Source organism: Manis pentadactyla, chromosome 11, assembly GCF_030020395.1.
Source record: "Manis pentadactyla isolate mManPen7 chromosome 11, mManPen7.hap1, whole genome shotgun sequence".
Lineage (NCBI taxonomy): Eukaryota > Metazoa > Chordata > Mammalia > Pholidota > Manidae > Manis > Manis pentadactyla.
The window spans coordinates 203,719-224,759 of NC_080029.1; the positions used below are offsets into that span (position 1 = coordinate 203,719).

The window sequence follows — 21,041 nt, forward strand, 5'->3', positions numbered from 1 at the left end:
CGCTTGTGAGAACATCCCTTGGAGCATGAGAGAGGTGTGGCCATTTGTTCCCTGGGGAGCACCGTTTTTCATGTAAATATCACCAAGGTGGCTTCCTTTGTCCTTCAGGGATGACGTCTAAAATGCCCAGGTGACTTAACTCCCAGAGCCACCGGTGGAAGTATGACATCTAATATATTTGAGATTAAAGAGATGAGGAGAAGGCAGGAACGGTAATCCTCTTTGTGGTTTACTGAGTTGTATTACTAGGGAACTTGCAGGCCTCAGAGCAGCTGGAGAATGTCCTGCCCAGACCCTGAGACCATCCTGGGGCTCAGGTCCCACTGACCAAGAGGTGGGAACTCTTACACCTGTGTCCTGCCCTGTTCCTTGGGAACGTATGCTTGGCTCAAGACTGATTGTAATAAAGCCTTCAAGCTTTTCCTATTGCTGCTGTAGTCTCTCAGGTCAGCCCTCCATTCCCTCTGCATTGGTTAGAAGAGTTTCCTGTTCATGGCCACACAGAGTTACGGTGATCTTTTGGAGTTAATTACTTGTGAAGGGACTCATCTGGATCCAAAGTAGATCCAAAATCACACATCCTAATAATCAAACCTGAGCTTGAGAATAAAGCTGACCAGGCGGAGGAAAGACCTCTACTCTGAAAATTATATGCAACTGATGGAAGGAATTGAAAATGACACAAATCAATATAAATCCATTCCCTGCTCATGAATAGGTAGTTTAATATTGTCCAATGGCCATCCTGCACAAAGCAATTTACGGATTCAATGCCCTCCCTATCAAAATACAAATGACATTTTTCAGTGAACTAGAGACACTAACCCTGAAGTCATAAGGAGTGAAAAAATACCCCATATATCCAGAGGAAATTTGATAATGAACAATGCTTTGGGTATTATGCTCCCTGACTTCAGGCTATGCTACAAAACTACAGTGATTAAACCAGTATGGTCCTGGCTAAGGCCATCACACAGATCAGTGGAACAGAATAGAAAGCTTGGATATAAACCTATGCACATATGGTCAATTAATATATGACAATGAGCTGTGAATATACAATGGGAAAGGCAGTCTCCTAAACAAATAGTGCTGGGAACACTGGACAGCTACATGGAAGAGAATGAAATTATATCACTGTCTTACACTAAACACAAAGTAAGCTCTCAGTGGATTAAAGACCTAAATGTAAGGCAGGAAACAATAAGTCTCTGAGAAGAAATTATAGGAAATAATTCCATGAACTCCACCATGAGGAATTTCTTTATGGATTTGTCTCACCAGGCAGAGTAACTAAATCAAACAGAAATAAGTGTGACTACATCAAAGAGAAAAGCCCGTGCACAGCCGAGGAAACTCTCACCAAAACATAAACGCAGCCTACCATATGGGAGAATATATTTTCAAATGATATATTCAACAAGGGGCTAATATCCAAAATGTATAATGAACTCATAAAATTCAATGCCAAAACAAAAAACCAAATAATCCAATTAAAAATTGGGCCAAGGACCTGAACAGATATTTTTCCAACAAAATCACATAGATGCCAACAGAAACATGAGAAGATGCTCACCACCAAATAATAGGGAAAGGCTGCCCATAAGCACAGGGAGGTATGACCTCAAACACCAGACAGGAGGACCTCTGTCCCAACGACAAGAAATAAGAAATATGGGCAAGGGAGCAGAGAAAAGGGAAATCGCCTGCACTGTTGGAGGGAATGTGAATTGGTGCAGCAACTGTGCAAAGCTGTATGAATGATCCTTTAGAAACTGCAATTAGGACAGCTAAAAATATGAATGGAAGCAGGTGGAGGTCAGGGAAGCTTTACTAACTCAAGGAAGGAGCATGTCAGGGACACAGTGATCCCAGGAGTAAGACACTATGGTTTCAGATCCCAGCATAGTGTCAGGGGGTCTGTGCCACTCCAGGTGGGCTCACACGGAGCTGCTCTGCCTGCCATGAGTTCAAGGATGTGACAGGGGACACAGATCCACAGAAAAGGACTGGGACATGTACACTCCTCATCCCCCTGAGCACGGTCCCTGTCATCTTCCTGCTCCTTCCAAGGTTGGGCCAGGACTTCACTATGAAGTGTTCTGCCTCATGAATATTCAAATGAGATGAGTTACAACAGCTTAAACAGGCACATGTCTGTGCCATGACAGCATCACCCCACAACTGCACCCTCAATGCAGAGCCCTGAAAGCACCGCCCCTCACCATGGACTGGAGCTGGAGAGTCCTCTCCCTGCAGGCAGTAGCTACAGGTGAGGGGCTCCCCGTCCTAGGGCTGAGGAGGGGACAGGGCCAGTCAGGGGCACGTCATCCCCTCCCACCCAGGTCCAGCTGGTGCAGTCTGGGGCTGAGCTGAAGAAGCCAGGGGCATCCTGGAAGGCCTCTTGCAAGATGTCTGGATGCACCTGCACTGGCTCATGCATGAGCTGGGGGTGGCAGGCCCATGGACAGGGGTTTGAGGGGATGGGATTGATCTTCCTTAGAAATGGAAGCACCAATACACACAGAAATTCCAGAACGGAGTCACCATGACCAGGGACACATCCAGGAGCACAGCACACATGGAGCCGAGCAGTCTGGGACCTGAGGACACGGCCGTGTATTACTGTGCAAGAGACACAGTGTGAGAATCCACATCGTGATGTCTGAAACCCTTGGAAATGCTTCCTGAACAGCTGGGAATCCTGGGTTGGTTACAGGTCCTGTGGCTGAAGGGCTTTCCTTGTCACAGTCTCCGAGTCCCTCTCAGCTGAGAAGAAGGCACCCTTAGAGCAGCATGACCACCTGACACTCGGCACTGGGTCTCACCTCCCACCTATCAGGCCAACGGCACTCCATGACCTTCCCGCAGGGCCATCCTGCTGATATGTGAGAAGCCAGGCATGGGCAGCGGTGCCAGGTCAAGCTGAGGCCGCGTCAGCAGCTCCGTCTTCTGATTTCTCCTCTGTGGTGGGTTCCAGGGGAAGCACATCCCCATGGGCCACAGTCCTGCAGGTGTCCCTGGCCCTGAGGCAGCCGCAGGGGTCATCGCACAGCTGGGACCTGGGTGGGGAGATTCCTGATGTGAGATGCTCTCCTGGCACCTACTCATTTCACACGACTGCTAAGCAAAATTATCCCACACTGGGCATAAAACAAAATATATTCACCTCTAACCCTCTGTGGTCGGAAGGCTGCATTCAGATTCATGGGGCTGCAAACACAGTCCTGCCTTGTGTACACCCCCTGGGACACACGGAGACTGTGTTATTTCACTTCAGCTCCTAGACCTGAGTCCTGGCACCTGTGGGCTCAAGGCCCCTTCCTCCCCCTCACAGCCGAGGCCTGTCTGTGTCAACAGGCACTTTACCTACTCTGGCTGTGACCCAGGCTCTCTTTGTCTTCCCCTGATGAGAGCTGTTTGATCACAGAAGGAGCCACCCCAATGCTCCATGGTAATATTTTAATCTCACTTTCTAAGCTAATTAAACATAGCACAATATCTTTTGTCATTACGTTAATATTCACTAGCTCACAGCCTATTCAAACCCCTCAGTCTATCCTCATGTTCCCAAATTTTCTCAGCGATCTCACATGCCAAATACACTCATCCCATCCCAATATCCTGCAAAGGGCCAGCCTATGAAAGCAGAAATTCATGTCCAAACTATTATAAATATCATCATTTCTCTCATCATCTCAGGTCTGCCTCAGGATAACCTTCAGTAATGCTGACATGAATGGGGTTCACCAGGCACCAAGGAAGGGGCCACATTAGGCCACCAGCATTAGTACATGAGGTGCACGTGCCAGCCTGGCTCTAGGAAGGGGCACGTCGCCACCTCCAGAGACAGCACCAAGAGCATGATGTGTCTTCACATGAACAACCTCGCAGTCAATGCCTCGGAGTTGGGTAAATGGAAGTTTCCAACAGGAATTTCTGCCTGGCAGTGATATTAATGTGCATATAGAGCATGTTTGCCTGTCAGTGTTCTGTTTACTGCTGCAGAGCCCCAGTCTGTCACACGACTGTCTGTCCAGGGCAAGGGGTGCAGAGGAAATGGTCAGTCCCTCCTCCCCTTATTTCTGGTACATAATTGGTAAGGCACCTGCCAGTCACCGGGGACCTGCCCACAGGGTTACCCGAAGAGGAAGGAGCTGAGGAGAGGGGAGCCCAGTGCAGCGGGACAGGGAGAGAGTTGGGGAGCACGGAGGGGTGAGGGGGGCGTAGGGCACGGGGAGAGAGACTGAGACGTGAGAAATAAAAAATCCTTTCCCAACCTCTCACTCTTGTTTACTTCGCCCTCACCACATTCATAGAGAACTTGACCAAGCTGGGCAATCCGCTTCCTCCCAGAGCCGCCCCTGGCCAGGCGATACTGCGCACGACACAGCGCGGTGGGGAGGGGAGGGATCATGTGATCCTGGACACCAACCTGCCTTCAGGGAGGCAGGACAGGCCGCGTACAGGCGGCTCAGGACACCAGGGGGCGCCCAGGAGCCGCAGAGCAGGATCCGTCCCTGCAGCTGATGCAGGTGGAGTTCAGGGCTGGATAACCGTCAGGACGGGGTCTTCCTCTCCATATATTCTCTCTGCACAAAGAACCTCCCTGGGGTCATGATTGTTCACTTCCCACATCAGTCTCTGAATCAGCAGGGGTCACTGTAATAGGAGGAAACATTCTCACATGCACAAAATGCAGTCTGCTCATGGCCCTGACAACCAATTAATTACCAAATCTTATATCAGGCATTTTACCGCATCAGAGAGGTCAGCTGGCCTGCACGGTGCAGCCCAGAGATGCTCAGGGACCTGCTGCCCACCAGCAGCTCAGGAAGTGCCTGGTGGGCACCACGCTGCAGATGCCTCATGAACCCAAAGCCAAAGGAGAAACCCTGGCGGGGTCCTAATGGTCTTGACTCCATGCGGGAATCATTGAGCAGAGTGGGCACCGTGCAGGGCAGGGCACCCACACGAGCTTCATGGGGATGCCCAGTCTGATCGGGAAACATGGAGAGTGATGGGAAAGGAGACTCCCCCAGAGGGTTACTGTGGGTCAGGAGGAAGGGGTGAGGGTCCTGCTCCGGGGAGGGCTTCCGTGGATTCCGTGTCCCACCGGCATCCAGGGAGGGGAGCTGTGCTTTCCTTCATATTTCCACGTGTGGGCAGGGGGAGGGGGATGAGCCTTGAGGTGTCAGAGGTCAGACATCAAAACAGAGCCTGACGTTGTATTAAACTGCAAAGTATAAAGTATAGGGGGGGATATGAGGTCATTATGGGTAGGCAACAACCTGGTTATGCAGAATGTAAAAGAAAGTTCATAGGAAAGCAGGAAATTATAATAACAAAATAATGCAAATAATGGAATTAGCAAGGGGTGTGACCCAGTCTCAGGGGGAAGCTGTCTATTACTCACGGTAATGAGCTTGGTCTCAAGGTCCTGCATCAGCTGTGCTCATTCAAAGGCAGAGTTTTCTGATAGCCCAGCTTGAGGGGTTGTGTTGCAGTAGACTTTCAGGTGTGGAAAATTTAAATTGATGCTTTAGTTATTGACATGAGCTGAAGTTTGTTTCACCACAAAATTTCACATCTTGAATCCTAACGCCCATAGTGATGGGTTAGGTGATGGGGTGTTTGGGAAGCACTGAGGTCAGGAGGCGGAGCCCCATGAGTGGGTTCCGGGCCGTCATGAAACAGCACTGAGGAGGATCCGCTTCCCCTTCCTCCACATGAGGTCACAGGAGGGACAGCCCCCCAGGAAGGAGGTTCACCCCAGAGAACCCAAATTGCTGTCACCTAGGATCAGGATTGCAGACCCCACAGCTGTGAGAAATAAATATGTGCTGTTCATCAGCCACCCCACCTGTGGGTCTCCAGTACAGCAGCCAGAGCAGAGGATGACCCTGGTGAGCCGTGAGCCGAACACACTCTCCGGGTTTCCCCATCAGCACTGCTACTTAACATTCCCGATAAAACCCCTTCAGTGAGGTCAGAGGATTTTCTCTGATGTTCCTCCCAGGGCACAGAGTGATCTCCTCACCTGGAACAGAAGCTGCAGGAGCACAAGGAGCAGGAGCCCTTTCAGGGGACAGTCATGCACGGTGGGGACACAGGGGGCTCTGGTAAGGGGAGGACAGCACCTGGGCCCCACCCACCCTGGTGTGGCCCTTCCCTCCAGGGCCTCCAGCTTCTCAGATGCGATCCACACACTCCCTCATTTCTCTAACGGGGGGAGAGGACTGATCCCTGAGAAATCCACAAGACCTCCTACCGCGTTCGCCCCTTGTTGCGGTGACGACAGCGACCTGGTTCACTTCAGTTCTTTATTGTTGCTTGGAAGGCCGGGAGAAGGCGAGTGAGAAGAAGCAACAGCCGGGGGGAGCGAATGAGAAGAAGAATGAGGGGAGAGAGGGAGACAGAGATTGAGAGAGTGGGAAAGAGAGAGAGTGAGTGAGAGAGTGCTTCTCTTTCCTGCTTATGCCTTATATAAAGGAAGCTGGCCTATGGTGATCAAGCCTATAGGAGCAACTTCCTTATGCTAATGCCACCTAACCAGGCAGGGTGGCGCCCAGGAAGCGTGCGCCACCTTAGGGCATTGGTCAACTAGAGTGGAAGGGCGGTGTTCAGCCATAGTGGGACTCAGCCTCGGCCGTAGGCCGGCCCCTACATCTCCCCCTTTTTTGTTTTTTAACACAATGAGGCTCGGGGACCATGCCTGTCTTAGGTTGTCAGGGAGGTGCAGCATCCTTACCCGTCATAAGGCAACAGACAGCTAAGGTCTGCGCCCTGTCTTAGGTTGGTATGCGTACCTCCTGATCTTACCCGTCTTTGACTACTGGTCCAACATATTGTGCTACACCCTAGGGGAGATGCCTTCTTCTATAGCTGCCATGGCCTGCACCAGAGCCATCGCCCGCACTTTCCGATGTTGCCATTGCATGGAACAGAACACCCATGCCTGACCAGGCTTTGGTGGCATTTAGCACGGCTTCAGCAAACTGAGCTACAGACAGCGCCTCTAACTTTTGGGGACTAACATTCAATATTTCTAGCCATAGCTGAGTGGTGAGCACATCAAACTCACTGGACCAATTGGTGGATAACATCTTGCCTAATTTCCTCGACAGATTGGCAGCTTTAGAGAGGTTATGAAAGGAATGCCAGTAACACATAGAGCTGTCAAAAGGCAGATATGGGAGATTAAGTGTACTATAGGTAGAGAAAAAGGCAGGAAAGGTATGTGCAGTTTCAGTCACTGGGAGTGGAATAGGCCAAGCCTTCACCAGAACCCATAGTTCTCTGTGTTCCGCTATCGCCTGCTGAAGAATCAGTAGCAGGATGAGCATCAGTGGCATCGGCATCTCGCACTTCCGGTTCTGGTCTTGCCACTCTCCGTGTCAGGCGTTCAGGCACCCAGATGGGATTGTTTCGGTCCTGTGGGAAAACACAAACAGAGCCTCGGCTCCAGATTAACACTGGATCCGGGCCTTTCCATGATCCTTCCAATACATCCTTCCACATAACTGCGGGCATGTCTTTAGGCCTGGAACGGCGATTATGCCGCTCTGCTGCACTGTGGCCATCTTTGTCCAATGTCAAAAAATTTAAAATGAACAATATGATGTTAAGTTTGTCTCTGGGGGATCTGAAGTCTGCCCCTATTCCCCCTTTTTGTTTATAGAGAACATTTTTAAGGGTCAGGTTGGCGCGCTCTACCACGCCTTGCCCTTGAGGGTTATAGGGAATGCCCGTGGTGTGGGTGATATCCATTGTTTTTAAAAAGCTGAGGAGCGATTGGGATGTATATGCTGGCCCATTGTCAGTTTTTAAATGTTTGGGCTTTCCCCAGGCCGAAAATGCCTGGAGGCAGTGAGATATGACATCTCTAGATTTTTCTCCTGTATGGCAAGAGGCAAAAATGATGCCTGAGCAGGTGTCTACAGACACATGGACATATTTCATCTTACCGAATTCTGGAATATGGGTAACATCCATTTGCCAAATGTGATTGGGGAGTAGCCCCTTTGGATTAACTCCTTCTGAGATGGAGGGTAGGAGTGTGACACACCATTTGCAACTGACTACTATGGCTCTTGCTTGGTCTCTAGTAATATTATATTTTAGGCGAAGGGTATGTGCATTGACATGGAATTGTTTGTGAAATTGAGCAGCTTGTTCTACAGGGTCAAATAGAGCTAAGATGTTAAACTCACGGGTCAGGGCATCGGCACGTCTGTTTCCCTCAGCAATGGGTCCTGGGAGGGAAGTGTGGGCTCTTACATGCCCAATAAAGAAAGGTTCTGATCGAGTCCATATTAGTTGTTGTAGCTTTCTAAAAATGTTGGCAACGGGGGAAGACTGGCTAATATAACTTACATTCTCTAAGATGGACACAGCAGTCACTACATACTGACTATCTGCTAAAAGGTTAAAAGGTTCCTGTGAGAAAAGCGTAAAGGCTTGGCTACAGCCAACAGCTCTGTTTGTTGGGCTGAAGTGGTTGGAAAACTGAATGTCCAAGATTGGTCACCAGTGACCACAGTCCCAATGCCATTCTTTGACCCATCAGTGAACACCACCTTGGCTTTGGGTATGGGATTACATCTTGTGTTTTTAGGAAAGATGACGGGATTAGAGAGGCAGAACTGTAGCCAAGGATGTTTTGGGTAGTGGTTGTCAAAGGAAGCATTGGTGATGGTGTAAGCAACAGCCCATGCATCACAGCATGCAGTAAGACATTCAATCTGCTCAGCAGTATAAGGCGTTATTATCATGTTTGGGGGAATCCCAAATGTTTTTATAGCTGTCCTGATTCCCTTGATGATCAAATCAGCTATACTCTGAGGATACCATCTTAATGTTTTTCCTGGAGAGTGGGCCAGATATACCCAGAGAATTGGCCCTTCCTGCCAAAGTACCCCTGTTGGGCTATTATTACTGGGTATCACTATAAGGAATAGCAATTTGCCATAGTCTATTCTATCTACCTGGGCAAGCTGCAAGCGGGATTGGACTAGGCTCAAGGCTTCCTTGGCTTGCTTACTGAGAGAGCGTGGAGATGATAAATCAGAATCGCCCTTCAGTGTCTCATATAATGGACTGAGCTCTTCATCTGTAAGCTTTAGGAATGGCCTTACCCAATTTATATCTCCAAGTAGTTTTTGAAAATCATTAAGGGTTTTTAATTGATCTGTTCTTATGGTTATTTTTAATGGCCTAGCAATAGTATCTTCCAATTTAATTCCTAAATACTGTTTGGTGCACGTTGCCTGTATTTTCTCTGGTGCTAGTTCCAGGCCCCATATCTTAAAGTGTGCTTGCAAGAAGCAGAGGGCTTCTTCTACTTTACTATTCTTTTCATGACATAAGAGAATATCATCCATATAATGATAGATAATTACATCAGGGAACTTTTTTCTAACTTCTGCCAGGGCCTCATGCACATACAACTGGCACCTAGTAGGGCTATTTGCCATGCCTTGTGGCAACACTTTCCACTCATACCGCTCATCTGGGCAATCATGGTTGATGGCTGGTACAGTGAAGGCAAACTTTTTACAGTCCTCAGAATGAAGAGGGATGGAAAAGAAACAATCTTTGATATCTATTACAATTGATTTCCAACCTTTTGGCAGGGCCATAGGCAATGGTAAACCTAATTGCACTGATCCCATGAGAATCATCTGATTATTTACAGCTCTTAAATCATGCAGCAATCTCCATTTTCCTGACTTCTTTCTTATGACAAATATGGGTGTATTCCATGGGGAAGTAGAACTTTGAAGATGCCCTGCGGCAATTTGCTCTTGCACTAATGTGTCATTGATGTCCCTGCAAACTTTGAGGTACACATTTAAATCTTTATTTTTCCAAGGCCTGATAGCCTCTTTACACCATTTATTTGCTTGCTCATAGGCCAACTGTTTTACTAGGGGCATTGCTGTGTCAACATCTCCAAATATACGGCCTGCAGTTTGCATTAACTTTGCCAAGAAGTCTGCATAAGGCTCATTTGGTCCTTGGAGTACTTTAGATAATTGACCCTGTAAATCACCAATGCCCTGGAGTGTTTTCCAGGCCTTGACAGCTGCTGTAGCTATTTGCATATACACAGCAGGAGGGTAATTTATCTGATTATGCTGTCCTAGGTAAGGTCCTGTGCCCATTAGCATCTCCAGGTTCCACTGATTGTTCCCTGCGGCAGCGTTGCGCCGGGCAGTGTCTTGAGAAAGCTCTGCCCACGCAGTTTTGAATAGCAGGTACTGACCTCCAGTAAGGCATGCTCTGGCTACATTAGCCCAATCATCTGGTGTTAGATTCTGAGTGGCTAATGACTCCACTATGGCCACAGTGAACGCTGCTTGCACTCCATAGGTGATGGCAGCTTCCTTTAGGCTTTTAACAAGCTTAAAATCTAGGGCTTGATGGTATCTTTGCTGGGTGTTTGGATCTTCTATTACTGGGAAGACTGCATTCCCCTCCATGGTTAGCCATTCCCTCCATCTATCCTTGCCCAATTGTTCTTGGCACCCCTGGCCACCACAATATGAGTAACTCTGGTAAAGGGGTGGCTCTGCTCTATAGGTTGGAGAGCAAAATGGATAATCTGGGGCGGTTGGCACAATCTCTTCTACCTTACTGCTCTTATTGGGAAGAGGGGCTGAGCTAGTCTCTCCTTCCTCTCTGCTTATTCTCAGTCGGCTCAGTGAGGAGCACAATGTGGGCCGATGTCCTCTCTGAGCAGCCCTAGCCTCTAACTCTTCTCCTGATAATTCTTGGTCCTCTTCCTCATCAGAGGACCCCCCCTGTGTAGATCCACTTTCAGATGCTCTCGCAGAGGCTCTTTCCTCTTTCACTTCCTCAAGAATCTCCTCTCCCTCCCTTATGGCTTCTCTACAACTAGGTTTATTCTCCTTTAGGCAGCTCTTAACCAGCCCCCATATGGGGAGCGTCCCAGCCGGGAGCGGCTCCCTGCGATCTGCGCTGCGCAGATCCTCGCCTAACTTTTCCCACACGGGGGTAGTGATTCTTCCTGCATCTAGGAACCACGGAGCATGCTTCTCCACCGTGTGGAGGAAAGCCCTTGCGGTTTTTGTTTTTAATGAGGTTCCGTTGGCCCTCAGGAGTGCTCTCAAAGGCTCTTCTACTCTAATTCGAGACTCTTCAGATCCCATGTTAGCGATTAAAGGATAAAAGGCTACTTCTAAGTTTATGGGTAAAGGGAACTCTTATCGCTAACCTGCATTCGTCGCTATACCGCGAACTTTCCTTGCTTCGTCGCTTTCCCGCGAACTTTCCTGGCTTCGTCGCTTTCCCGCGAACTTTCCTGGCTTCGTCGCTATCCCGCGAACTTTCACTGGCGCCCTAACTTTTCATAACATTTTTGACAAAACAAAACAGTACAACAAAGAACACTATGACGGACAGACAAAACAGAAATCCCCACCACAGCCGCTTGCTATCTCCTTTCCTACTCCTACATTTGCTTTGCTCGTTGGTCCACTCACCCTTCTCATCTGAGGCGCCTTCCCGAGCAATCCTTCCGAACGGGGTCCACAGGTACTGCTTCAGGGTAAGAAGCTCTATGGCGTCTGCGTCCACTAGTTTCTCCTCTGGGTGGTTGGAGAAAAACTCCCGGGTTTCGGCACCAGATACCGCGTTCGCCCCTTGTTGCGGTGACGACAGCGATACGTACACAGACCTGGTTCACTTCAGTTCTTTATTGTTGCTCGGAAGGCCGGGAGAAGGCGAGTGAGAAGAAGCAACAGCCGGGGGGAGCGAATGAGAAGAAAAATGAGGGGAGAGAGGGAGACAGAGATTGAGAGAGTGGGAAAGAGAGAGAGTGAGTGAGAGAGTGCTTCTCTTTCCTGCTTATGCCTTATATAAAGGAAGCTGGCCTATGGTGATCAAGCCTATAGGAGCAACTTCCTTATGCTAATGCCACCTAACCAGGCAGGGTGGCGCCCAGGAAGCGTGCGCCACCTTAGGGCATTGGTCAACTAGAGTGGAAGGGCGGTGTTCAGCCATAGTGGGACTCAGCCTCGGCCGTAGGCCGGCCCCTACAACCTCCTCCAGGCAGACCCTCAGGGAAGGACTCTCCTGACCTGTGTTCTGGGGTGGGAGGGGATTCCTCCCTGCTCTGGGCCCACCATCTTGTGATGTCACCTAAGGGGTGGATAATAGTGAACAGGGTTTTGTTTCTGGGAAATGGACTGGGACCAGGCACCCAGGTAGGTATTTGGGGGCAGCAGATGTGCTCAATGAGCAGATTTGTGAGGGTCACAGCCCAGAGCGTTTCCACTTAATCCTACTGTTTAATCCTGAGGATGTAATGCCCTCCACACACATGGCACCACCCAGGGTGAAAAGAGCAGATTATGCTGCAGGTGCCACAGGACACACACGGTGTCTGCACTAGGAGACTCGGGGACACCCAGAGGGAAGAGTCACAGCAAATCAGGGGCAGAACAGCTGGGCCTCTGTGACCCTGTCAGCTCTAGACCCAGCTCAGGACCCTCCCCTCAGCCTCAGACCCTTCCTCTCTCTTTCCCCTTGGTGACTCTGCCAGAGGTTCCCTGTCCTCATAGGATTTGTGGGGCAGTGTGTCCCAGGTTTCCACCAGACACACAGACTAGGAGTGAAGAGGTGGGGGTCCCACAGGGACCTGGCTGTTGCCATCCTTGGGGACAAAGCAGGGAGTGTGATGTAGGACCATATGCCCATGGACAGCGGGTCAGAGGGGAGGTAACCAGCAGGAGGAGCCCCAAAGATGGACAGAAGTGAGTCCCTCAAGGTGTCCAGGAGTCCTGCATAACCCGCGCAGCCCTCACGAGCTGGACTCACTCACCTGCCCCGGCTGCCCCTCCCCTCAGGTACCCCTACAGAGCAACCTCCCCTGAGTCAGCTGGAGGGGAGCTGCCTCACCCTCACCTCAGGTGTCTCCCGACCAGGCCTCGGTTGCAGGGGAAACAAGGCTGCATGGGCCCTGACTGGACCAGGAAGGAACAGGGCTCCATATCTATTTGAGGGACAAAGTGTCCCACTGTCACTGGGCGTCTGCAGGGTCCCAGGTGCTGCAGGAACAAACACATGGTCATGAACGTGCTAATCTGTGCTGTGGAAGGTTCACTGTGGTTCTGATGGAGAGAGGAAGTCACTGTCCCCAGGCCTAGAGTTAATGTGGGATCACTGTGCTTGTGCTAGACAGAGGGAGGGGCAAGTCTGGAGTCAGCAAAAACACCAAATTCTACGTGTGTGTGTGTGTGTGTGTGTCTGTGTGTGTGAGTGTGTGTGTCTGTAGACATGCAGTGCGCTTGTTTATGAGGTCAGTATGTGCAGATGCATTCAGGTGGTACCTTGTGCAGAGGAGCCTCAAGGAGACTCTAGGCCCCAGAGCCCTGTGGGTCTGAACTCCTGGTATGTGTGGACTGTCAGGGCCTCCGGGAACTCCAGGGAAGGGGCCCCTGGGTGGTATGAAGTCCCCCTCGTCTCTGTGCAGAGTATGTGGGTTTAGTAAGTCTCCCTCACTGTCTTAGGAGATCATGTCGGGGCACGTGGTGCCTGAAAGAGCACCTGAGGGAGGACACAGCCTCGTACACTCGACTAGAGGTGCTGAGGGAAATGGGCTGGGGGCCCAGACAGGACGCACCCTGCAGGACAGGGGCTGGGCTGCAGGGGGCGCTGGCTCCCCGGGACAGGCCTGCAGCCCTGGAGCAGGTGCAGGGAGTGAGAAGCGCTTCCCTCCTGGGGCCTGGCACTGACTTCCAACAGATTCTCACCCAATTTAAAGATGCACACAGACAGCTGGTGTGAGCTACAATATCCTCTCCTGTAAGAAGTGTTCACCCAACGTGATACAGTCGTGGAAAGCCAGGGGCCAAGTGGGCATTCCAGGGCCTCTGAGTAAGAGGAGCTGAAATACAGGGAGGGATTCACTCACTGGTGCAGCATTTTGGGGACACTGAGATCCTAGGAGTAAGACACTCAGATTTCAGATGCCAGCACAAGGTCACGGGGTGTCCAGGCCACTCAGAGAGGGCTCACAGGGACCAGGACCTTCCATGGTGCTTGGCCCCAGTGGGAGGTGCTCTGTCTTCACTGAGCTCAAGGATGTGACCAGGACACATATGTGCAAACAGGAACTGGTACTTGGGCTCCTCACCCCCATGAGGATGGTCCCTTTGTCCCCTATCTTCTCGTTCTTAGGAAGGGCACAGCCTTCAGTATAAAGTAGTCTGCATCATGAATATGCAAATGAGCTGAGGTGCACCCGGTTAAACATGGGCATGTCTGTACCCTGAGAGCATCACCCCAGCACTGCACCATCCCTACAGAGACCCTGAGAGCACCGCCCCTCAACATGGACTGGAGCTGGAGAGTCCTCTTCCTCATGGCACTGGCTACAGGTGAGGTGCTCCCCTGTCCCTGAGCTGAGGAGGGGACAGAGCCAGTCAGGGACATGTCATCCAGTCCCATATCCTCCCACAGGTGTCCACACCCAGGTCCACCTGGTGCAGTCTGAGACTTAGCTGAAGAAGCCGGGGACGTCCGTGAAGGTCTCCTGCAAGGCGTCCGGATACACCTTCAACTGCAACTATATGCGCTGGGTGCGGCAGGTCCCTGGACAAGGGCTCAAGTGGATTTAATGGATCTACCCTGGAGATGGAGGCACAGATTATGCACAGAGGTTCCAGGGCTGAGTCACCCTGACCAGGGACCCGTCCACAAGCACAGCCTTCATGGAGCTGAGCAGTCTGACACCCGGGGACATGGCCGTGTATTACTGTGCAAGAGACACAGTGTGAGAACCCACATCCTGAGGGTGTCAGAAACCCTTAGGGACAGGGGGTGTGCTGGGCTGAGAAGGGGACAGGGGACGAAGACTTCCTCACTTGCTCAAACCTGATCACGAAGGAGACAAAGCATAACGATCTCAAAACAGAACACTTACACGAATAAAAAAAAAAGACACCCAAATGTAACAGTTCTTTCTTGCTACTGAATATGTAGGAAGGCCCATGAGTGACTCAGAGTAACTCAAATCTAATTCAAAGCTCTCACTCTTTACCTCCAATGACCTGCAGATTTTGTAGGAATCTGCACATTCTCAAAGAAATTGTTCTACACACTGGAAGAAGTAAGGTCTAAGGATAAATTTCCCTGAACCCTATAACCACAAGAAAATGCAGGTTTTACCTGATCATCCATTTTCCCATAGATGTTGGGGACAGTCCACCCTCCATCACACCCTCCAACCTACGATCAAACTGAAAATAGAGGATTGTGGCCTGATTTTCTTAGTGGGCACCCATGTGGGTTTCTCCAACATCTGCCAAGGGACCTACCTCTCCCCATCAGCTCTCATGGCGTCTGCACTCTTGGGGCCTCAGGGCACCACTACCATGGATTGGAGCAGGCATCGTGCAGGGCAGGGCACCCACAGGACATTCACGGGGACGTCCAGTCTGATCGAGAAACAGAGAATGACGGGAAAGGAGACTCCCCCAGAGGGTTACTGTGGGTCAGGGGGAAGGGGTGAGGGTCCTGCTCCCAGGAGGGCTTCTGTGGATTCCATGACCCACTGGTATCCAGGTAGGGGAGCCGTGCATTCTATCATATTTCCACGTGTGGGCACAGGGAGGGAGGGGATGATCCTTGGGGTGTCAGCAGCCAGACGTCAAAACAGAGCCTGAGACTGTATTAAACTGAAAACTATAAAAACTGGGTGGGAGATAAGAGGACATTATGGGTAGGCAACAACCTGGGTCTGCTGAGTGTAGAAGAAAGTTCATGAGAAATTAAGGAATTCTAATAAGAAAATAATGGAAATAATGGAATTAGCAAGGGGTGTGACCAAGTCTCAGGAGGAAGCTATTACTCAAGGTCATGAGCTTGTTCCCAAGGTCCTGCATCAGACATGTTCATTCAAAGGTCAGAGGCCTCGGATTCCTCAGCCTGAGTGGCTCTGCTGCAGCACACGTCCAGGTGTTTGGAATGTTAATGTGATGTTTAGTTACTGATATGGGCTGAAGGTTTGTGTCCCCAAGAATTTCATATGTTGAAACCTGAAGCCGGCTGTGATGGGTTAGGAGGCGTGGCCTCTGGGGGCACTGAGGTCAGGAGGGGGAGCCTCAGGGATGGGCTCAGCGCCCTCATGAAGCAGCACTGAGGAGACTCCCCTGACCCTCCCTCCATGGAGGCCACAGGAGGGACAGACCCGCAGGGAGGAGGTTCTCCCCAGTCCCCCAACCTGCTGGCACCTGACCCCAGATTCCCAGACCCCACAGCCATGAGGAATAAATTCCTGTCATTCAGAAGCCACCCAGTCCGTGGACCTTCATTACAGCACCCAGAGGAGAGTGAGGTATTGGTGAGCCATGAGCTCAAACACTAACTCTCTGGGGTTGTGCAGCGACATTTCTTGTCAATGTTCCTGTTAAAATCCCTTCAGTGTGATTCAAGGATGGTTCTTATCAGATGTTTCTTCCCAAAGTGAGCTTCTGAAGAGCCAGGGGTGTGACCCCGGACCCTGAGCTGTCACATGTGCATGGGGACAGGTGCCTGGGGGGACGTGAGGCAGCACCCGGTAGGCACACCTATGTTCATGTACAGCTGGAGCCATCAGATCCTATACTGGGGGTATTTGCCTGATCCGGTGGTTTTCCAAAAAGTGGCTCAGAAAAATAAGACTCTTGTCATCACTGATGGTTTCTGTTAACATGTTTCCATCTCATTAGAGATCAGCCTTCAGGTTATAATGAACAAGATTCCCTTAACCTGACCTTAATTACTCACAAGGTTTTATGGACACTTAGTGAAAAATTTCTTGTCATATTTCAGTTTCATCTTTATTTCCAATGTTTTTTACTGAGGTTCCAAGAACACTTGGATAATAGAACCAAAACAAACAACATTAGTGACAGTGAATTTTCATTGATTCTGCAGCAGAAACTCAACTGAAGCAAACACACCCCAGCAGCAGCGCCGTCTCTCTGCGCACATTGTCACACGTTCATTCACTGAGTCCCACAGACTCTTCTCTGCAGACGTGAGGCCCCCTTGGGCTGAGACCAGACTCTGCTCCCTGTCCATCCTCTGAGCCCTCTCCAGGGTACATAGGGTATCAGAGGGAGGGTCCCATCTCCCCAGCATGACAGCCACCTGCCCCTCTAAGTCACCCCAGGTCATGGTGGCTGATTACCCACAGTGTGCTCATCACTGGGGACCTTCAATGGCATCTTTCCAGCTTTACCCTTTGTCTTTTAATTTCTAAAGACCCTTCTGTCTTTATTTTTCTTCCGTTTTTGTCTTCCTAGTATTGTAACATGACATAGTGTCCAGCCACAATCACCATGAATAATGCCCACAAATGTCACCAGCACCTCAGAGCCCCACATACCTGTTTCTCCTTCCTGGGGATGAGCTACACTTGAAACCCACCAGCACACCCATGAACAAATGCACACCTACCCAATTGTCTCCTCTGTGATTACATGAACCCTGTCCATCCAGGTGCCCCCACCTCCTGGAGGCAAGATGGGCCCTTCATGTATGTCTGTCCAGTTAAGGCCCTGAGAGCACCTGGACACTTACAAACCTACCTGGAAGTGGAGGTGGGGGCCTCTTCCCCTCATCCCAGAGCAGCTCTTCCCACATTCCCAAGTCCCAAAGTGGTTCCCAGCGTCCCTAAGGACCACCGGAGGCATCTCAGGTGTCTGGAGCCCTGAGCACCCCCAGGGGGGCTCAGGATATACCAGGTGCTTATGACACCCTGGAACACGCAGGATACACTAGGGGACATCGGGACTCCAGGGGGCGCTGAGCACCCAGAGCTCAGAGAGCAGCCCCAGGAGCAGGTGCACAGGGAGGCTGCTTCCTGCCAGAGTCTGTGGTTTCCTCTGCATCTAACTGCCTCCCATGGAAACCCTCTGTGCTCCTCATGCCTCGGGAACTGGGCATTTCTGGCTTAGGAAACTCTGTTGTGATGTGTGGTCACTTTATCACATGCATCAAATACAGGGGGTCACCTATGGAGGCAGCAATGGGTGCAGAGGTTCCAGAGCAGAGGCTCGAGGATGCTCAGGGCCCTGTGGGGAGTTACTCAGTGAGACTCAGGGTGGGAATGTTAGGAAACTACCAAGGGCAGTCTGAGGATTGGGGTGACACCCAAGGCATCCAGTCCAGGGCCTGTGGCCTGAAGACCTGGTGGGAGTGACATCTGACCCTCCTCCTCAGACAGTGTCTGGGTCAGGCTCTCTGAGCCCTGCTCCCATTGCCCCATTTGGGGGGAATTAGTGTCTTTCTTTGCTAGACTGTGTGGCCACATCTCTGTATCCTGCTCCTGATGTAGCTTCACGGATGAACCTGGGGCTCAGTATTTACCTGGGTCTCAGGTGTGACCTAGGCTGGGGAGCCCCCAGCACCATAAAAGGTCTATGGGACACCGTCACCACCCTTGCCAAGGACGTGCCTGCTCCCTCAACACATTGACCCTGGGGAAAGGCAGTGGGTGTTAGAGGCTCAGGGGGAGCCTGGACCAGTACCTGGGATGTGGGTGCCAGTCCCATGAGGATCAGCTGTCCTGCAGAGGCCACCCTCACTGTGGGGTTGGAGGGTGGTGAAGGTTGGTGACTGAGGGCTCAGGGGTTGGGATGTGGGGCAGGATGGGCACCATGGCCCCAAGGGCATCACTGCCCCTCCTGAGATGCAACAGAGGCGTCTGTCCCATGAGCACAACGTGTCCCTCAGCCCTGTTCTGACCGAACCTGAAACACCCAGGTTTTCTAGGACACACCCCGAGTCTCAGGGCAATGAGGTGGTGGATGTTCATGATATCTGCAGACACCCTTACAGCGATTGTGGGTGACTGTTGGAGAGAACTGGAAGGGACAAGCCAGCCATGTGGGCACAGCTCTGAACATGGCCATGGTCAGGTTATATGACACCTGCACATAGAGGCAGGTCCCTATCAATCACTAGGTTGTCTTTGCCTTTTATTCAATGTCCCAGAAAGCAGTCATAAGGACTGGATTTAACTGGCCCGGGTTCTTTATTTGGGCAGCAGCTTTGCGCAGGGAGAAGGCAGGGAGCTGGGCGGTGCTGGGAGGTGGCAGCTCCCACAGCTCCTCTGACCCAGAGGGACGGGCAGAGGCTGTGGAGGGAGGGGGTTTCTGACACTGTCCCGCAGGCCAGGGAAGGTCCCATAAATTCATGGGGGTGTCTTTGACCAAAGTGTCCCTTCAGAGACACCCATTCATCTCCCAGGTCCTGCAGTCACTTCCAGGGTCAGATGGCAGCACTGACGGCTTCAGCAGGAGCAGAGGGTGGGCATCCGGGCACCGCTGTGGGGAGCATGGCCAGTGCGCCCCCCCAGGAGCCACATGCAGGGCAGCAAGGCCAGTGCAGCATCCATGGATTTATTTAAGGTATATGGGTTTACTAATCACTTAGATGATAAACACAAGCAGCCTTGAGGTCTACAAGCATTCATTCCAAATGCCTTATTCCTTCACTTTCCTCAAGCTCACGGCCCAGACTTGCTTTCCCCTGAAGGCATTGTGAAAAGTACCCTGATAGCTCCTGGCCCAGGCTCACTGGCCCCTCAGCATTAAAGCTCCCTCAGGGAATCCATTCATGTGGATTCTCCAAGATTAGGTCAACTGTGAGGCCCCATGAAGATCCTGGTCACCTGGGTGAGGAGGAGGGAAGGGGTTGTGGGGGAGGAATCCCAGGGACACGAGGACACGTCCTGGGGGAAGCCTTTCTCCCCTCGAGTTTTAGTGATATTGGTGCATAGGAACACCTTCATCACAGACAGCGATGTAAGTGTAACAACATGCTTTTCCTGGGTGCTGCACATCAGCAAAGTGGGGTGGGGAAACATGAGTATCAGTGGGAAAGGAGGGCTGGAGACTTAGATATGGACACGGGAAACGTAAGAGTCCTGAGCACAGATGTGTGAGCCTGGCTTCCTCGATGTCCTAGGTAGGACTACAATGCAGCAAATCCCACATTCCCACACAGGAAGGGCCTGAAAATCACTGGGAATGGGGCAGCTCTTCCTGGAGGCACATTTGGGAGCAGTGGGGGCCACTGGGAGGAAGACAGGGATTGTTCCACCAGTCAATGTTCGTTCCACCATCACAGTCTCAGGGAAACATTCCAGCACCCATTTGTAGTCCTTTCCCAATTTTTATATGTAAATAAATGAATATCCATGGCTACCTATGACACTAATTTTTGCACAAGTGTATAAAAGTAAACACAACATGGGACACTCATTTCTTTCAATGCACGAAGACATAATGAAAATTCATATAATTTGAAAACATTTTAATGTGGTAAGCAATCCTACCACACACCCCTGCTCTGGGGCTTTACCCACTTCATAGACGTCCAGCCCCAGGGCTGCTATAGAGTCAGAGCTCATGCAAATGGTGCCCTCCCCGTGTTGTTGAAAAGGAGCCCAGCCCTGACCCTGTAGCTCTGGGAGAGGAGCCCCAGTCCCGGGAGTGCCAGGTGTCGCCGTCATTCATCAGGACTCAATACACACGGCTCACCATGGAGTCTGGGCTGAGCTAGGTTCTCCTTGCTGCTCTTCTAGGAGGTGATTGATGGGCAACAGGAGACCCTGTGGTGTGGGCGGTGTGCCTGGGGGGAGCAGTGGATGTGTGACAGGTGCCTGACTAGGACGTCTCTTTGTTTGCAGGTGTGCAGTGTGAGGTGAAGCTGGTGGAGTCTGATGGAGGCTTGGTGCAGCCTGGGGGATCAGTGAGACTCACCTGTCTAGCCTCTGGATTCACTTTCACTAGCTTTTACATGAGCTGGGTCCGCCAGGCTCCTGGAAAGGGGCTTCAGTTGGTTGCAGGTATTAGTAGTGATGGAGGCAGCAAATACTACATTGACTCCGTGAAGGGCCGGTTCACCATCTCCAGAGACAACGGCAAGAACACGGTGGATCTGCAAATGGACCGCCTGTCAGACGAGGACTCAGCCCTGTATTTCTGTGCGAAAGACACAGTGAGGCAAAGTCCTTGAGAGTC

At 51.1% G+C, this 21,041-nt stretch overlaps 1 pseudogene and 1 gene segment (V, D, J or C); both read left to right on the forward strand.

The window, feature by feature from the left end:
• The window catches only part of LOC118919466 (immunoglobulin heavy variable 3-7-like), a 34,812-nt gene extending 13,771 nt beyond the window's left edge, over positions 1–21,041 (forward strand). The window contains 1 exon segment of the V gene segment in view: positions 20,708–21,041. Within this exon segment, the coding sequence occupies positions 20,708–21,036 (329 nt within the window).
• Positions 14,316–14,804, forward strand: LOC118919465 (immunoglobulin heavy variable 1-2-like; annotated as a pseudogene).